The sequence below is a fragment of the Panthera tigris genome, chromosome B3 (genome assembly GCF_018350195.1).
Source record: "Panthera tigris isolate Pti1 chromosome B3, P.tigris_Pti1_mat1.1, whole genome shotgun sequence".
NCBI classification, from domain to species: domain Eukaryota; kingdom Metazoa; phylum Chordata; class Mammalia; order Carnivora; family Felidae; genus Panthera; species Panthera tigris.
In genome coordinates, this window is record NC_056665.1 from 112699631 (window position 1) to 112720061 (window position 20431).

A 20431-nucleotide genomic window follows, 5' to 3' on the forward strand; every position below is an offset into this window, starting at 1 on the left:
GAGTAAGGCTTTGCACGCGCGAGGTGAAAGAACAGGGGAGGAGTACACTCCTTCTCTTCCTCCACTTTTCGTCTTTGGTCACAGCGCCACCTCATGGTTGACAGAAGCTTTGAGAGAGAGTTAATTCTTCAAGGACAAGGAATCAGAGTCCTACCAGTTCCCTGCGCCTTCAAGGTTACTTAACGAAAACGACAGATAACCGAGAAAACGTACTTTTCAGGTCCTCCTATGATCTACTTTCTTCCTTTTCTTCGGAGGACCTAGACTCTATGATCAGTGAGGAAGAGGGACCGCTGTTCTACTGGCGCATGCGCAATGCGAGGTGGTTCCGCATGCGCGGTGGGATAGAGCGAAGCGCACGCTGAGGTTCGGCTGCCGCTGCGGCTGGACTGTCTAATCTCTGCGATTAAAGAGCACGGCACGGGATCCCGGCGCGGGATTCACATACATACCTCAGGTGATTAGTTCCCCAGATCGGTTTCTTCAAGAACTCACTTTGGTTGTGTCGGTTGACTGGTGGTCGAGAGAGAGTAGGCCCTGGGCTAACACCCCTCCCTTTCCCGTTCCTGCGCGGGAAGTGTCCGACACCACCCGCCAGCGCCGGCTTGGTCGGCAGTGTTAACCGAGGTGTCATTATACGAGCGGAGGGATCTTGTGAAGGAAAGTGGGCCAAACGACTGGACACCTTCAATATACTGAAAGTGAGGGTACCTTGAGACGAGGGGGTGGCCTTGGGAAAACGCTGTGACACCCCCACCCCAGGACACTAAGAATTCCGCTCCCACCCTTTTTTTTTCCTTCCGCCCCAAGCAAATGCTACCTCTCAGTGGAAACCAGACCAGACACGTGAAGGGACCATTGGGGTGGTCCGTAACGTTGACAAGAGCTGGGTTAGAAAGATCCAAGAATAGTTTATTTGTCCGATAATTGATTTTTTTTTAAATTGATGCTCATATTACTGTATCGCTTGACTTGTGCATTTTTACAGAATGAGTCACCCTTTGCATCGAAGCTAAAACATACTGTTGAAGAGTTCACTAATCTTAGTATCGGTTTGCCGTATTTCAGCACCAATGAGAAGAGAATTACACGCTGTGGCCTCACAGTTAAACATAACTAAAAAGATAAGGGAATTTTAGGGTTAAATGCGTATTCAGCCTCAGGTCCCCTTTATTATCCGCCAAACTTAGGCTACTTTGTTTCTTGGAGAAAAGTTGTAGCAGAGAAGTCCTGGTTTTTCTCCCGATTGAAGTTGTTCAAGGAAATAAAATTGTGATTATGTGTCTTTCAACAGTGTGTGAATTATATAGAGCTTTACTGTCTACTGAGTTGATCTAATGCCAAGTGACAGTTACTGATTCTAAGATCTCAAAAAGACACACAGTAATATTTGTAGGAATCAGGGCTTCCTATTTCAACTACAGTGAAATAGTTTAAAAGCTTATTTGTGTAGCACTTCTAGAAACTACCATTCAGAGAGCGTTACTGGTGACGGTGAGAGACACATTAAAATTATCGTGAATTGTCTCTGTCACATAACACACTTAACTTTGGAAAGGAATGTGGATGTCCTGTATCTATTATGGTTACTTGACCATGCACTGGTTTAAGGAGTCCTACCTACCATTTGACCAGGCACAAGGTATTTGAAATTGGCTTGGAGTTCAGTTAATACATTTTGAAAGGTGGATATTCAGCATTGAAGAACACATACCATATTGCAGTATTCTGACGTACTGAGATTCTGTGGGTTAAAGGTATTCTGGATTTACTATGCGAAGTCTTGGTTTTAGTTCCTGTTCCAGTACCTTTTAAGTATTTATCCTTGAGGAAGTCATTTAATATTTCTGTTCCTTGGTTCCCTGGAACCCTGCTTCACTGTACTCCTTTCCTAGTACCCCATATTGCAGTTGATATGCTTACCAGTTTGTTTCCCACTCTATGATTAACTTCCTTAGGTAAGAATCTTTAAGTGTTAGTAGTACTTAGTACATAGTAGATACTGCAAAAATAATTGTTTAACGAACTAAGTTACAAAATACAAAAAAATTACTCCTTTGCCTTTTATCGTCATTATTTGTATAGCACAGTACACTTTGCAGATTTACATATATTTTAATCTAATTTGATACATTCCACAAACCTGCAAGGTCCATGACACAGACTAGAAACTACAGTTTAATGTGAATGCATTTCCCAAGCAACAACAGGTAGTAGGTAGGAGAGCAAGGGCTGAAACCCATGTCTAGAGCTATTTTGTACTTACTGGCTATTCTTTATGTTGAATAACATACCATCAGCTGTGTTCTTTTTTTTTTTTTTTACTTTGTATATTGTAAAGAGACTGGTACCTCCTAGAGCAGTAGCATTCATCTCTCCCATCAGGATTCTTTTACAATATTGCTTGTATTCTTTAATTATCAAATTAAGCCTTGATTCCCCAGAATTATCAGCTTTACTATTTGCATAAATTTGGTAAGTAAATGTGGTTAGCCTCTATTAAATCTCTTAAAACTGTTTCACACATTCTGTGACATCATTTACTTTGATACCCAGTTTGAGACTTTTCTAGCTCTCAAATTTTAGTGCTTTACCTACAGATATTTGACAACAGCTGTCCAAAGGAAAAAAAAAAAAAAAGCCATTTAAGAATGAAACAACCAGCTCAGCTGTTTCTGGCTGGGTAATTCTGGCCATTGAATGTCTACTTCCCTTTATTTGCTAAATCCCTATTTTGTCAAGCTACAAGAGAACTACATTTTGGCCCTTTTATTAATATGCCACTTTATTTTTGTTGTTAAACAGGATAGATTGGTACTAAAAGTTTGCATTAATCTATGATCTGTGATTCAGCAATGAATACGTATATTGCATTTTTTAAAGATGCTTCTGATATATCTATCAGTAATACTGAGAGAATATATAGCCTGATGAATCAGAGCACAGACTATGGATCCAGACTTCATAGGTTCAAATTCTGACTATCAGTTGTTAGCAGTATATGACAGAACAAGTTGCTTAGCCTGTTTGAATTTCTTCATTTATAATATAGAACTAGGGGGAAAGTGGTACTCAGGCAGTAGCCAATACCTATAAGTGGTAGATGTAAAAATCAGTGGGAATCCACTGTGAAGATACATGTGGATGCAATTAGTTCTCAAACTGAACTGCAGCAGAACTCTGGTGTTCTGTGGGCTGGATGTGGCTCGTCTGTCTTTAAGATCAAGTAATGGCAGCCTTATTGCCCAATTAGGAAAAAAATAAGTAAATGAATTTTCACACATTTTTCGTAGGCCTTTAGATCCTATTACTGCCTGTTTTCTGAACTTTGACAATAGTAAATTGGTTAAGGTTAGTAGAAAAACATGAAAATCAACTGTGATTCATTTTAGAGCTTTCTTTTAAAAATATGTTCCTGTGCATGGTATAATTTCAGTCTTGTGGGTCATAAAAGGAGTGGTGCTGAAAGTAGGTTGGGTAGATCAAAGGGAATAGTTTTAAATATATTTAATGCTTGGTGGTTGGGACGCCTGGGTGGCTCAGTTGGTTGAGCATCCTTCTCTTGATTTCACTTGGGTCATGATCCCAGGGTCGTGGAATCAAGCCCTCTGTTGGGCTACGCTGAGCATAGAGCCTGCTCAGGATTTTCTGTCTCTCGCTCTCCCTCTCTTCCCCATTCTCACGCGTGTGCTCCCCCCAAAATAAATAAAAATAAATAAATATATTTAGTGCTTGGAGTTTAAGAGATGCTTGAACTTTATAGTAATGGAGTTCTATAAAGCTATTCTCAAGATTGGGTATACCTATTCGATAGAAGTTAAGTGTTTAGTTGTATTTAGTTATATTTATTTTTTTGTTAATAAATTTTTGGTCTTGGTCGTAACATGATACTGTGAGTTTGGCTAGAATAAATGATAGGGTATATTGTTTGATATATGGTGAGGGCTGTGGTTTAAGTAGTGGGAAGATTCTTCCCTTTATGTGGGTGGTAGTATATAAAGTCTTAGCTGACTTGGAGAATGAGTAACTTTGGTTTTGTTGATAGGTTTATAGTAGTAGTGATGCTTCCCATCATTTGTTATTTCTTAAAGTGGTGGTATTTAAAATAGTGTTTCAAGGTGTACCTTTAATCCTTAAGTCTCAGAGTACTTCATAGATGGTCATTAGTTTTTATGATTCCTCTAAAACTGATGTCAGAGAATTACTCAAGCCCTACAAAAATGTGGAGCACGTAAAAATTAAAGCTTCGTTCCTGAACATCCATCTGTTTTCTGGTACCATTTAAGAAGTTTGAAGAGTTGAGAAGACTAATCATTTCTTCCAGTGGCAAGATGTGGAAAATTGACATTTCTTTATTTTGACCTTAACTGAACACTCACTTGATTCTTTTGTTTAAAATGCAGAATGCCGGGTCTAAGTTGTAGATTTTATCAACACAAATTTCCTGAGGTGGAAGATGTAGTGATGGTGAACGTAAGGTCCATTGCTGAAATGGGGGCTTATGTCAGCTTGCTGGAATACAACAATATTGAAGGCATGATTCTTCTTAGTGAGTTGTCCAGAAGGCGTATCCGTTCTATAAACAAACTCATCAGAATTGGCAGGAATGAATGTGTGGTAGTCATTAGAGTGGACAAAGAAAAAGGTAAGTGGGAAAAATATCTAAAATACATATTTTGGATTTAAAAATGCTTTATTTTAGTTTTTCTTTTTAATTGCTGGCTGCTGTAAAAACAAAACAAAAACATCTCCTTTTATGCTTAAATTCTTTTTACATACAGAGTTGTTAGAGAAGGATGCCAATTAGCCATCTAAGTAAGACTTCTTAAGTTAGTAGTGGCTTAATTAGCACATCCCAGGACTAGTTTTTGTGGGTGAAATGACTTTTATTCCCAGAGGTTACAGGATCTTGGTAGTTGACTCATTTTGGCTAAACTCAGAAGAGATAGGATAAGTAAACCAGAGTACTAGTTCATTTAGATTTGTAAGATGCTTTTTTCCTGATTTAAAGCTAAATTTGCAATCAGATTATTGGATGAACATGGAAATGGGGCAAAGGTACAATGGATTTTAGGAACATTTTATATAAGCTTTGAAAAAGCAATATGCTGCAAACACACACCCAAAACCCAGTATTCTGTATCTCTTCGGTTATCAGAATGTTTGTGACTCCCCCAAAATCATGTGGGAGATTTCAGATAGTGCTGAATGTGTATTCATTTTTTTACTTGTCCCCATTTTTCTGGACTCCATGTAAATCTTCACCTTTGTGAACACATTTTTTTCTAGACACAGTGTACAATACCATTAAGTAAGTTTGGGGTTCAACTTCCTTAAAATAATTGGTTATAATTGTCTCACTATAATTTATTAGGTGTTAGTTTTACATAGTAGTTACCATCATTGCTTAAAAGACCAATCACCTTGATTGAACTTGTCTTTTTGAATACCTCAGCCATCTAGTTAATTGTGACACTTCTGCAAGTGATTGGTTTTATACATAACTGACATTTTTTTTCTCTGATTATAGTCGTAGGTGATAAACTTTAGAGACATTTTGTTATCCCTTAGGTAGTGACTACCACTTAGCATATTGATTATTATATATGTTTTGGTAGGGCTTAACTTCTAGAACCCCCTATTATTAAACTACTAAAGACAAATTATACCTTAAACTTGTGTTAAGTCTTCATATTACTGCCCCACTAGGACTTAAAATGGTGTCTTGTCTATTATTTTATTTTCTATCATAGAAAATATATACACAAGAAGGAATCAAATATATTTTCAGTTGCAATCAGAAAAAAGTGAAAAGGTATACTTAAGTACAGTAGATGTAAAAGTATTTTCATAGCAGCACTGTTTGCACAGTGCTAATTAAAAACAAGAAAAATCAAAATCATGGTTAAATAAATTGTAACATTCATGCAGCGCAACTTTGTACGGAATGAGATCTCAGTGTTCTGATATGGAAAGATCCTAGAGTAAGATACAAGCAAAGTACAGAAGATCCTGTAGAGGGCATCCACTTCTGATATTGGAGGATTAGGTTCTGTTGGACAAATGTTCCAATGTAACAGTTAAACAGTGAAAAGCTGTGAACAAATATATATATTAAAGAAAAAAAAAAGTGCCTAAAGATGTTGGGAGCAACCAAAGGCAGGCCAAAACTGAAGGTAGGTCAACCCTTGGAAGAGAGGAACTGCACTGGATAAGTTTTACAGTTGTTTGTCTGAGTGCATGCCATAGATAGCTTCCAGCAGGGCAGCTAAAATTCTAGTGGAAAGTCTATAGTGTTTCAATGGCTTGAGAATCAGATGAGAGTTCTGGACAACCACAACATTTGGAAGGTAGTGATGAGGATTAGAGAAAGGACCAACTCAAGGAGAGCCCCTTAGTTTAAATTATAAATTCTCAAATCTCTGCCAGAACCCTGAACCCGTAACGTATAGGATGGGGTACAGCCCCATGAGGGGCAACAGGGTAAAAATCTAAACAGATTTTGGTTGCTTTCCACCTGGGGAAATAGAGCTTTAATATTTGAATTCAGACAAGTTTTGCTTACTAAAACAAAAAATCAGTATCAAGAGGAACATAAAGGAACTCAGAGTCTCTGGCACATATTATTCACGATGTCCAAAATTACTAAACGTTTCAGAAAACAGGAGAGAAAAGGCAGTCAGTCAGTGGAGACCAACCCAGAGGTGACCTTAATATTGGAGTTAACAGACAAGGATTTTAAAGCAGATGTTGTTAACTGCTCAAGAATATTAGGAAAATAAGCTTGTAATGAATGAAAAAAATGAAATCTCAGAGAAATTAGAAACTCTCACAAAGAACTAAATACAAATTCTAAAATTAAAAGTTTAATATCTAAACAACTCACTGGGCTAACAGCATAGATGGCAGAAGGCTCAAGTCAAACTTGCAGGGAGTTCATTTAAAAGAACCAATTTTGGGGCGCCTGGGTGGCTCAGTCGGTTAAGCATCCGACTTCGGCTCAGGTCATGATCTTGCAGTTTGTGAGTTGAAGCCCGGCGTCAGGCTCTGTGCTGACAGCTAGGAGCCTGGAGCCTGCTTCAGATTCTGTGTCTCCTCCTCTCTCTGTTCCTCTCCCACTTGTGCTTTGTCTCTCACTATCAAAAAATAAATAAATAGGGGCACCTGGGTGGCTCAGTCAGCTGAGCGTCTGGCTTTGGCTCAGGTCATGATCTCACGGTTGGTGAGTTCGAGCCCCGTGTCACGCTCTGGGCTGACAGCTCGGAGCCTGGAGCCTGCTTCGGATTCTGTGTCTCCCTCTCTCTCTGCTCCTCCCCTGCTCACACGCTGTCTCTCTCTCAAAAATAAAAGATTAAAATAATAATAATATGTGGCTATTTAAATAAATAAATAAATGTAAAAGAACCAATCTGAAGAACAGAGCAGGAAAAAAAAATGTGTCAAATATTAAAAGCTCTATTCCAAAAGAAGAGAGAGAAAGAGCAGAAAATATATTTGAGGAAATAGTTGTCAAAAGTTTCCTGTATTTACTGAAAAAAACATCTACAACTTGGAGAAGCTTGGCAGACCTCAAGCAGGATAAATACTGATAAGACCACATCTAGGCATGTTAAACCATTGAAAAACAGAGATAGGGAAAATCTTGAAAGTAGCCAAAAGAAAACGACTCATGATTTACAGGGGAATAGTAATATGAATTAGTATGGTATTACTGAAAATAGTGGCTGTCTGAGCATTGAATGACTGACCATTTAAAACACTGAAAGAAAAATTGTCAACCCAGAATTCTATATTTTAAGAAAATATTCAATAGTGAAGATCAAAAATGATGACATTTTTGGGTAAATAGAAACTTAAGAGGATGTATTACCTAATAAATCTCCATTATAAGAAACAATAAAGGAAGTTGTGCAGGCCGATGAGGTGTGAGGCCTGACATAGGAAATATGTGGGTAAATGTAAAAGACTATTTTTCTCTTAAATTCTTCAGAATACATTTAAGTGCTTGTCTCGTTATATACCCATGGGATTTTAATTTATGGATGTGATTGACGACATGAAGAGGCCAGTGCTGTGGCCACATCATGCCATGTAGGGCCACCATGAGGAAGTACCAGTTTTGGTCAGGAGACAGAAGGAGCATCAAGAATACAGAAAATATAGGGGCGCCTGGGTGGCTCAGTCGGTTAAGCGTCCGACTTCGCTCAGGTCACGATCTCGCGGTATGTGAGTTCGAGCCCCGTGTCGGGCTCTGTGCTGACGGCTCAGAGCCTGGACCCTGTTTCGGATTCTGTGTCTCCCTCTCTCTCTGACCCTCCCCCGTTCATGCTCTGTCTCTCTCTGTCTCAAAAATAAATAAATGTTAAAAAAAAAAAATTTTTTTTTTTTTTTTAAATAATACAGAAAATGTAGATAATACAATTGACCTTGTGATGATGGATGCCAAAAAGACAAGTATAGAGAATCTTTTGACTAACTTTCATTTGGGTAATTGAAAGTATTCCCTCTACTAAAGTGATGCAGAATATGCAATTACATGATACAAGTGCCTTCTGAAAACAGAAATCTCTCATCTTATATTTCTTATGCAGCATTTTATTGATAATAATTTTAGTGGGAAATAAGTGTAGATATGCCAACCAAACAACATGGTTGCAAAAATTTATCACAGTGCTAAGCTTTTTTTCAAACTTTTCTCATACAGGATATATTGATTTGTCAAAAAGAAGAGTTTCTCCAGAGGAAGCAATCAAATGTGAAGATAAATTCACCAAATCCAAAACTGTAAGTTTGATATTTGAGTGAAATTAGTTCACTATTTAATATACTTAATAATCAGCATGTAATATTATAGGCAGGAAAAAAAAACCCTGAATTTTCTGTAACTGTATTTCCATTTACAACTATGAGTTGAGAAGAATAATTTGAAGTCTTAATTTCAAAAGAGTTATGACTGCAGTGTTTTATCTGGTGGTGGTACTACCTTAAGGCACTGCTTATGGTTTGCTATTCTATAATGAGTTTATTGGATGTTAGTGTGTTTAAGTTATTTTAGGTTAAATTAACTATGGGTGATTTCAGTCAGTTTGACTTACGGTAACATGTAGTTCCTGGCTTTAAACCCTGTTTGGGGATATTCGATTGTATGTTAAGAATAAGCAAGGGTCGGGGCATCTAGGTCACTTGGCCAGTTGAGCATCTGATTCTTGATTTCAGCTTAGGTCATGATCCCAGGGTCATGGGATCAAGCCCCAAGTTGGGCTCCATGCTGAAAGTGGAGCCTGCTTAAGATTCTCTCTCCCTCTGGCCTTCCCCCACCCCCCACTTGCACTCCCTCCCTCTCTAAAATAAAATGAAAGGGGCGCCTGGGTGGCTCAGTCAGTTAAGCGTCCAACTTCAGCTCAGGCATGATTTCATGGTTCGTGAGTTCAAGCCCCGTATTGGGCTCTGACAGCTCAGATGGAGCCTTGAGGCCGCTTCAGTTTCTGTGTCTCCCTCTCTCTCTGCCCCTCACCTGCTTGTTCTCTCTCTCTCTCTCTCTCCCTCCCCCCTCCCCCTCTCTCCCCCCTCTCCCCCCTCTCCCCCCCTCTCCCCCCCTCTCCCTTTCTCCCTCTCTCCCTGTCTCCTCCCTCTCTCCTCCCTCTCCCTCTCTCTCTCTCTCTCTCTCTCTCTCTCTCTCAAAAGAAGTAAGCATTAAAAATAAAATAAGAATAAGCAAGGGTTTGTGAATCCAGGAAAGCAAGGCAGGCAGGGGCCTGTTACTAGTTCCCCTCCCCCGCTTTGCTAGGGTTCTTTTCTGTTTCATTTTCTAATTTCTGCTGAAATTCCCTACTTCTGTGCAGTAAGCCTTAATTAAGCAAGAACAGTCATTTTTTTCATTCTTTATCTTCTGTCTATATTTTTCTCTTCTCTGGTCCCATATAGATTATCCTTTATTCTCTAGGTCTTAGGTTCTTAATGGCACTGTTTCCATTGTTTCTGTTTTCCATTTCTTTTGTTCTCTCTCTCTTGTGTGTTTCTGTCCTTAAGGTAAAATGCCAAGAAAACAATGCTTTAAATGAAGAGATTTTTGAAATCTTGATTAACCCCAATAAATAAGAGAATACAAATCTAAACAACCAAAAGACCATTATCCAAACCTTTCCTTTTGTTTTACTGATCTGTTTACTATTACTGCAGTATGGTTTACACATTAGAAAACACAATCAGTAAAATCCCTTCTTAATAATCTGATGACCTGGGGCACCTAGGTGGCTCAGACGGTTAAGTGTCTGACTTTGGCTCAGGTCATGGTCTCCCAGTTCTGGAGTTGAAGCCCTGCGTCAGGCTCTGTACTAACAGCTTGGAGCCTGGAGCCTGCTTCGGATTCTGTGTCTCCCGCTCTTTCAGCTCTTCCCTTGTTTGTGTGCTCAAGCGCATGGTGTGTGTGTGTGTGTGTGTGTGTGTGTGTGTGTGTGTGTGTGTGTGTGTCTCTCTCTCTCTCTCTCTCTCTCTCTCTCAAAAATAAATAAACTTTTAAAAAACAAGTAAGTAAATTAAAAAATAATAATAATCTGAGGCCCTTGCCATTCAAAATGTAGTCTCTAGGGGCACCTGGGTGGCTCAGTCGGTTGAGTGTCTGACTTTCGCTCAGGTCATGATCTCATGGGCTCTGTGCTGACAGCTCAGAGCCTCGAGCCTGCTTCGGATTCTGTCTCCCTCTCTCTCTGCCCCTCCCCTGCTCATGCTCTGTCTCTCTTAGTCTCTCAATAATAAATAAACATTAAAGACATTTTTTTAAATAAAAACAAAACAAAAAAACCAAAATGTAGTTTCTGGACCAGCAGCATTGACATCACCTGACCACTTAATGCAGTATTTCAAGTCCCACTAAGTTTGATAAGCTCCACTCTAGGAAACTTTCACTTTGTTTTGTCCCCTTAGAATATTGTAAAATGAGTATGTTAGTAGATCTTATCAGGATGATAAGGTGATAGAATGAAATAGGCAATGTTAGTACCTCTCCTCACTCAATTTTCATATGTAATGTGAAAACCTCTTTTCTTGTCTTTAAGCTCTTTTATTTTTAGGAAATTAGAAAAAGGGTTTGGCAGCAGTGAGTGGGAGGTAGGTAGGATTGAAGGATAACTGTTAAAATGATAACAGAGCAGAAAAATATTAAAATCTCAATTCTGGCTCCATGCTGTCATATGGCGTAGTAATAATAGCTTGCACTTGCATAAGAAGATTTGTATAATTTATAAATTTTGTACATTTGTACAATATTTTCCATTTATAGTGTGCTGCATTTGGATATATTTGACCTGTGTGAGAGCTCACTGCTGTAAAAAGGAGAGATGTTAGTAGTTCCTTCTTCCAGAAGAGGAAACAAATTCGGAGAGGTTAATTAGTCCCAGAGTCAACTCATAGTCTGGGTCTTAGGACACTAAATTACATCCTGTTTCTACTTGTTATACCTACTTGAGTTAACTATTGGAAAGCCAATATTTCTCTATGAAAAAAGAACTTGTATGTTAATCTTTTGTTAAGGAATTATTGTAGTCTAATTAACCAAGGTTTTATATGCTGTCTACTGAAATATAAAAATACCTATTTTTTAATAGCTCTCTTGAATCTTTGAATTGTTGAACTCTTCATTTTGTTTCTAGGTTTACAGTATTCTTCGTCATGTTGCTGAGGTGTTAGAGTACACCAAGGACGAGCAGCTGGAGAGCCTGTTCCAGAGGACTGCCTGGGTCTTTGATGACAAATACAAGAGACCCGGATACGGTGCCTATGATGCATTTAAGCATGCAGTCTCGTAAGAACATCTTCTTGGCGGTTTCTACCTTGATACCACAGCTGTGCTAGTTCTAGCACATGGGTTGAGAGCCTGACATATAATAAAAGCACAACATCCACGTATTCTGTCCTTGCCAAATTTAGGTTAAAACATTTCAGTATAAAAGGCCCATAATATGGGCCAATCCTATATAACCAAGCATCTGTAATTTTGTACACCATAGTTTTTGTAAACCATATGGTTTCACATTATCCACTTACACGTTTTCCCCTCCTAGTTTTGTTATTCTGGTTAACTTCAGGTCCAGTGTAGATGTCTCATCTATAACAGTAACCTTATTTTCTTTACCTTAGTTCCTTTGACCTTCAGCCCATGCCACTTAAGCCAGTTTTCATGTGGCCTCACCCTGGGTCTTATTATCACCAGAATTTGCTGTGTTTCCAAAACCTGTAATTCATACATTCTGTTCTTTTAGCACAGCTTCCTGTCCTTCCAGCTCCCCCATAGTTAGCTCTACTCTGTGTCTTCCTAATTCTTTTGCCAGTCTATGATTCCAGACCTTTTTTTTCCTCCCTGTCTTTTCACCCTTTCCTGCCTTCTCTTTCTTATTGAGCATAGACATACCATGGTCCATCATTCCAACAACTTTCTTGCCAATGTCATGAGCTTTTGCCCTGTTTTTCCTTCTGTTACATCCAGCCTTGGATCGATGTTCCTGCCTTCTCTACACTTGTAGACTACTGGGTGCTGCTAGGAAAAACCACAGTCTTGCAGGTTGGTGCCACTGCATACTCATGGTCTCCAACCTCAGCTGCGCCTTCACTGCTGCCTCACATTCTCTCTGCTCTTTGTCAGTTCTTCTCCCATTCTTAGAGTGGCTATTTTAGAGCTTTTCCACACTCTCCATCAGATACCCAGTCCCCCCCCTTCCCTCCCTCTCAACTGGTATGTTTCACTACCTATTTTATAAAGACAATATAAGCCATTGCACAGGATCTCCTGTACTCCTTCCACTATCTCAGCAAACTTCTCCCTCCCATCCATCATTACCTCCTATGCTGGAATTCATATCCTTCCTGCTCTCAAACTAATCTTACCACCTGTGCACAGCTACTGCTCAGGGATATCTTTTTATCCATTATTCTCTCTTTTGGGTTTTCAGCCTTTATCTTTGTTGGTTTTGCTCCATTAGTATAAAAATATGCTCTACCTTCTCCCATTTATACTAAAAGCAAACTTCTTTACTACCTTCCTCTACTTTCTCCTGTAGCAAGTATCGTATCCTTTCTAATAGCCAGACTCCTTCACTTTTGTGTACTTCCTGTCTCTCCTTCTGCACCTCCTACTCTTTCCCAAATGTTAATGCCCCACAAGCAGCCTCACCACTACACCAAGGTTAATTTCCCAGCATTTGTGCTGCCAAAGGATATTGGTCCCCTCAGCTCTCAAAATGGCCAAGTAAGACCTGGGACTGTTAGAGTCGCCAACAAGCCAACTCATCTGGGGCTCTAAATCCCTTACAGTCCCCCTGGTCCCCCCATGTGACTTTTTTCTTCATATTACGTTGTGGGAAAGGTAAGAAGAATAGTTAGAATAGCTAACATTTATATATGCCTCACAACAACCTGTGGTATAAGTGCTGTTATTATCCCAGTCTTATAGGTGAGAAAATTGAAGCAGAGATGAAATAATTTGTCCATGTGCACAGAGCTAGCAAGTGGTAGAGCCCCAATTCAGACCTAGACACTGGCTCCATATGGAGCTTATGCTATTAACCATTAAGCACTGTGGTATATTTCTTTCCTCCCTGATTTCAGTCCTGCATCCGTCAGCCAGTACATTTCATAATTTGGTGTGCTGTCATTTTCCAGTCCTGGCTTAGCTCTCTCACTTCCACCTCCAGCACCCCCTCCATTACTGCTCGGCATTGGTATATGTTGTCTTTCCTTTTCCCTAACATTCTTTTGTTTCATCAGCCATGGAGTGACCACATTTAAAGATAATTCTATGCCACATGTGCTTCATATTTTTTTCTTTTAATTAAGAAATAAAATTTCTGAGATAGTTGGAAACCATATTTTACCCTTCCCAACCCATTCCCCTCGTAAGTGGTAACTACTATAATTAGAATGCATCATTATTTACATTTTTATAGTTTTATTACGTATATATCTGTAAAGTACATATAGAATTTTTGTATTTAAAAATATTTCTTATTCATGTAAACTGAAAAACAAAATTTATTGTCATTGCAGATCTCTGTACCTTACAGTTTTACTTATAAGGCTGTTAAGAGCAAGATTCTCGAAATTGATAGATGTGTGCCTACTTCATATTAATTTTTATACAGTATTTCGAGAATATACTTTATTCCTCTATTAAGAGATATAAGGTCACACACACACCCTTATCCCGTATTTTTGAACAGTGCTATTAAGAATATACGTGTACATTTCTCTATGTTTGGGAGTTTCTGAGGTATACATATAGCAGTAGAGTTGTTGGCTCATAGGACTGATTACACACATCTTTAAATTGACTCAGTTTTGTCAAAATATTCTCCGAATTGGTTCTACAATTTATATTTCCTCTAGCAGATGTATGAGCGTTCCTATTTCTCTTTATCCTCACCAACATATGGTATATATCTCAGATTGTTTTCCCTTTTGCCAAACTGATAGGTGTAATAGTATCTTGTTGTGGTTTGCATTTTACTGGTTGTTGGTGAAGTTAACAGCTTTTCCTGTGCTTACTGCTGCTTCTGTGAAACATCTGTTCATCTTATTGCTCATTTTCTGATGGTTTGTCTTGTTACATTTTGTAGGCAGTATTAGCTGAATGAAAGTTCCCTCCACCCAAATTCTTTTGCTTTTCATTCCCGAACCCCTGCTGTTTAGGCCTGATGCTTGCTCATGCCATTTCTACTTTAATACTTTATAACTTTCTTACAACACTTCTACCTTTGCTTTTTAAAGTCCTACCATCCTTTTAGTCATTCAGTTTTTTCATTTGTTCATGTTCCGCAACCATGCTGGTGACTAAGACCCTGGTCCCTGCCTTGTGGCACTCAGAAGGGTCGGGTGAAAAGCCACGTTAGTCCATGCAGCCCTTCCTGAGCCCCTGACTGAAAGTAATCCCTTCCTCTACTGATTCCCAAGGATGCACTTTTATTTTTAAATTTGCTTGTATGTTTTTGTTCTTTTCAGGCTCCTTGAAAAGAGACTGCTAATTACATGGAAATGCTTAATTATTGTGGGATGCCAGATGTTTTAGAAGACATTTTAAATTCCTTGTTTTAGCCAGATCTCTAAAATTTTTCTTTACATAGTAATCAGTTAGGTGTTTTCTATTTGTCATAATTGTCCTAAGTGCTTTACTTGCACTCTCATTTAATACCACAGTCCAGTGACTGGGTGGATGAGTTTTCATCCTCATTTTACAAGTTTCGAAACTGAGGTCTGGAAGGGCCCCGAAACACCATTATTAAAGTGCAGAGCTAAGATTTGAACTCAGTCTTGACACTAAAGCCTGTGCTCTTAAACATTCTGTGGTACTGTGTTTGATGTCAGTTATTAGTAAAGTAACTTTGATCTTTTATGTTTGTGTTTGTGTTTTGTTTTGCTTTAATTAGAGACCCATCTATTTTGGATAGTTTAGATTTGAATGAAGATGAACGGGGAGTACTTATTAACAATATTAATAGGCGTTTGACACCACAAGCTGTCAAAATTCGAGCAGGTAAGTGATATTTTAAATGTTTAAAATACGTTGCATAAATTAAAAAGTTGTTAAATGATGAGACTTACCAAAGAATATTTTGCTATATCAACATCTATAAATTTTTCTAAATGTCTATTTCTTACAACAAGAAAAGTTGAAGAAATTATTTTTGCTTCTACTGAATCATAAAATGTATATATTGACACAAGGGAAAACTGTCATATATGCATTCAACTAACATTACGTTAGCCCCTTTTTTTAAAGGGGGGGTGTAATTTTGTTTTAGAAAATAACTTTAAAATATTCTAATAGTACAGTAATACCCTTTTATGCCTGCAGATTAACCACTGTTAATATAGTTTGGAGTATATTCTTTCAGACATTTTTCCTACACATATACACTATATAGGAATATATGCTATTTACATTCATAGATTTTTTTGTTTTTTACAAAGGTGGGATCATACTATGAAAAATTTTCCTCAACTAGCATGGTTGCCTTTCCATGCAAAACATGGGACTATTTCTCATTTTTTTTTAATGGCTTGGTGTGATATTTTTAATGTTTGTTGACACAGAGAGAGAGAGACAGAGACAGAGTGCGAGTAAGGCAGGGGCAGAGAGAGGGAGACACAGAATCCAAAGCAGGCTCCAGGCTCTGAGCTGTCAGCACAGAGCCCGACTCAGGCCTTGAACTCATGAACTATGAGATCATGACCTGAGCTGAAGTCAGGACGCTCAACCGATTGAGCCACCCAGGCGCCCCAGCTAGGTGTGATATTTTATAGAACAGTAAAACCAGTATAAACCAGTCTTCTCTTGATGGACATTTATCTTCTGCCAGTTTTTTCACTGTGAGAAAAAAATATTACAAATTAGCATGCTTGTAACATAGACACTTACCCAGTTATATGAGTGTTCTGTTAGGCAAACTCCAAGAAGTGCAATTGCTGGGTCAGAGGGTATGCAATTTCTAAACTGTTCTAAGCAACTTGCAGTTATTGTTTTATTCAGCCTTTATCACACTCCTCCTCCTCTCCACTTGACAAATAAGGAACTGAGGCATAGAGATGTTGGAATCATGATTTTAACCCAGGCATAGGCAGAAGTCAAGGTGTTTGTTGAATTTCTCTCCTTTATAGTCATCATTCAGGGGCTTGATGTGGAGAAGATATCATTTCACTGCATATTCAGATTTTATAATTATGAAAGTTAACATATAGGGTTATTTCTATACTGAAAGGATTATGAAAGCTTTCATAAGTGTTTGAGTGCTAGTGTATCTGCCACATCTCTGATTTTTAAGCCTTTCAGTACTTTTTTGCATTATTTGGTATACGTTTTTCAATTTCTGTACTTTTAGATATTGAAGTGGCTTGTTATGGTTATGAAGGCATTGATGCTGTAAAAGAAGCCCTGAGAGCAGGTTTGAATTGTTCTACAGAAACCATGCCCATCAAGGTGAGTAATGTTTTCTCTCCCCCTGCTAAAAACCAACCTAAACCAAATCAGATTCTTTTTATGATCATGTTTCATAACAGGTGTCGGGCAGAGTGGTTCTTGGTGCTGTTGTCTAACGGATGGTACTGCTACTGTCACAGTGGATAAAGATTTCTATTGGTATTTAGTGCCAGAGGGCCGGCTGTGCTAAACCTCCTTTATAATACAGAGTTGCTATGGGGCATCTGGGTGGCTCAGTCAGTTAAGCGTCCAGCTTCAGCTCAGGTCATGATCTTGTGGCTCGTGAGTTTGAGCCCCGCATTGGGCTGTCTGCTGTTAGCACAGAGCTTGCTTCAGATCCTCTGTTCCCCCTCATTTTCTCTGCTCCTCCTCTGCTGGCTGTCTCTTCTCTTCTCTCAAAAATAAACAACAACAACAAAAAAATTGCTGTGCCCATAATGCCCATAGGATCTTGAAAAGGATAACATATTCTCATATTCACACATCTTTTAGGAGTTTTGGTGTGAATCTTCTAAGCAGTACAATTAACCAGATGGTTGTTATTCAGAATCTTAGATTTTCTTCTGTCAGTTTAGTTTAGAACCAAATAAGAATTTTTGTTGCTTTTAGAAACAAATTATCCATTGTTCTGATGATGGCTGTAGTTATTTTAGCCACCAAAGAGGGAGCAGTCTTAATTGTATATATTGTCTTTCAGTGGACTGTTTACATTGGATTATATCACTGTATCAACTAGTTTTTGCTGCATTAACAAACCAGCCCCAATTGCTGACTTACAGAATTAGAAATTAAGTTTTAGGGTGATTTGTTAAGGCAGCAGATTAGCAAAAAAAGTTCTCAAACATGCTGATGGTTTTGTGTTGTATTGTTATGTTCATAATTGATTTTTTTCTTCTTTCTTAGATTAATCTAATAGCTCCTCCTAGATATGTGATGACAACAACAACCCTGGAGAGAACAGAGGGCCTCTCTGTCCTCAATCAAGCTATGGCTGTTATAAAAGAAAAGATTGAGGAAAAGAGGGGTGTCTTCAATGTCCAAATGGAGGTAAGGTCTATACTGTTCTTGCCTTGTTTTTAAAATATATAAGAAATTTAGGGGTGCCCAGCTGGCTCAGTCAGTAGAGTATGCAACTCTTGATCTTGGGGTCATGAGTTCAAATTTCACCTTGGGGTTAGAGATTACTTAGATACATACATACGGAATTTAAATCTCTAAATGATTTGCATTCTAAAATACTTAATCACTGCCTTTTAAAACATGAGATACATCTAGGATTATAATTCTGCTAAGCATAAAATAATCATTGACTCAGAGGGCCTTTAAAGGGGCTTTTTAGAAGTAAATGAGAACTGTCACTCATTTAGAAGTAAATGAGAACTATGATGGTTATTCAGGAGTAAGGTCACTGATGGATGTTGGGTTTATCCCCCCAAAAGAGAAAAAAAATAGACAATAAAAAGGAGTGGTTATTGTCAGAATTTAATGTGGAAGGCTTAAAATTTGATCTAAGGATTAGGAACAAGAGTAATATTTTCTTCATCTCAACAAGAATGAAACCTAATTAGAAAAAAATGGTAAGTAATTTATTTTAAACCCAGAGGATGCATTTTTATAAGACATCTTATGGGTTTGAAAGATACAGCCACCGAGATGATTTTCATATTTTTCAGTTTTGGCTTATAAAAATGATAGAAGGGAATATTTTCTTTTAATACACATTTCTTTTCCCCATACTCTCACTCTTTTACATTTCTCCCATTATTTATCTAATGGAATTTATTAATGATGCATCAGCAATCAAGAGTGAACAGATGGCAGAGTTGGTGAAGGAAAAGTATTTTTTTAAGAGTTAAAATACTAGGCAATAAGAGTATTAAAGTTGAATTCGTATACTGTTAACCATCTCACTTTGAAATTATGCCTCTGCTTCCACAGCCTAAAGTGGTCACAGATACAGATGAGACCGAACTTGCAAGGCAGCTTGAGAGGCTTGAGAGAGAGAATGCAGAAGTGGATGGAGACGATGATGCAGAAGAAATGGAAGCCAAAGCCGAAGATTAACTTTGTGGGAAACAGAGTCCAGTTTAAGGAACACAAAACAGCCCTTCCTGGCTGTAAACCCTAGACTGAAAGTTTTCCAGTATTGAAAACTTCAAAGCTGAATATTTTTTATTTCCAAGTATTTAAATGTTCCAACAGACCAAAATGTGAAATGCCCTCCTAAAAGTCAAAAAGTCAGCTGTTTTCACACAATAGCTCCAACATTCAGCATTTTTTAAGGGAGTGGGCCTAATTTCACTAGAGATAAATCTTTAAGAACATAAAATTGGGCTTGTGGTTTCCATTTCTGATGTCTCCAGATTGGCACCCCTTTGTAGTTCAGTGCCTCCATGAGATTTACAAGGGGGCACCCAAAGCAAATAGCCTCAACCTTTCTATATAAAATGTATCAAGCAAACATTAAATAAATTTCTGGGATATTTAACTATAGGCTTCTTCCTTCTTGTCACCAGTTAAAAGCATTATGATTACTAAGATCCTAATTCTGTTATCTTCCTTTTAGTCTAGATGTAGAAGAAACATAAGGGCAGGTGACCAAAGGATCTATACAGCGGATCCTTTCAAAGAAGGGTTTGGAGAAAATAATTTCTCAATTTTAACCACAGTTACAGTTGACTCTTAGGGAGAAAAAGCCTTAAAACACAATATAAAAATTACATAGGATGTGTGCCTTTTGCCAGTTTGAGACTGAGAATACATGGTATGAGGGAGAATTTATCACACTGGTTCTTGTTGGTGTACTAAGCTGCTCGCCCTGAGTTTGTAATTTAGGGTGGTAAAGTTTTTTTTGTTTGTTTTTAAAGATGCTGCCTTAGTTATTTTGAGTATCATTGCTCAGCTTTTTTTTTTTTTTTCTCTCCCATTAAATCATTCACTAGGTGCCACCTAGAGCTTTAGTTCTTTATAACAAATAGGGATCTGATTGAACACAATTACAATGATTTTTCTATATTTCCATCATTTGTATGTTTAAGAGCTAATTGTTTTAAAGGTATATGAATCTAAAGGTAAAGAAATGTAAAGAAATTTCATAGATAACATAGTAACTTAGATACATATCTAAGTTACTATTTGAAGTTAAGTTACAGTAGCCAGGGTGTAGAAAGTCTTGAGTTTGAAGACTGGTCTGTTTCATAGATTTAATCTCTTTGGATACTTGAGGTACTAGATGTATTCATTTTATTAATTACTCCTAAGAATAGCTATTTAAAAACGTAAAAGATTAAACCTAACCCACCTTACTTGACTGAGGACTAGACTTAATTCAATTATTAAAGGGACTAGGAAATAGAAGAGTGTGTTGGTGAAACAGTCAATGCCATTTTTGGAGGTTTGTCCCTTTATTTAATTCAGCAGCCTCTAGTAGCTTTTTAAATCCCAAAGTATAACTTCATATGGCTATTT

At 38.0% G+C, this 20431-nt stretch overlaps 1 protein-coding gene across 1 annotated transcript; it reads left to right on the top strand.

The window, feature by feature from the left end:
* The first annotated feature begins 4 nt into the window (after positions 1-4).
* EIF2S1 (eukaryotic translation initiation factor 2 subunit alpha) lies at positions 5-19451 on the top strand. Its single transcript, XM_007095172.3, has 8 exons — positions 5-457; positions 4404-4645; positions 8705-8784; positions 11649-11800; positions 15414-15520; positions 16866-16963; positions 17867-18010; positions 18902-19451. Exons 2-8 carry the CDS (start codon positions 4405-4407, stop codon positions 19025-19027), a joined length of 948 nt encoding a protein of 315 aa, XP_007095234.1. The 5' UTR covers positions 5-457; position 4404; the 3' UTR covers positions 19028-19451.
* The last annotated feature ends 980 nt before the right edge of the window (positions 19452-20431 follow it).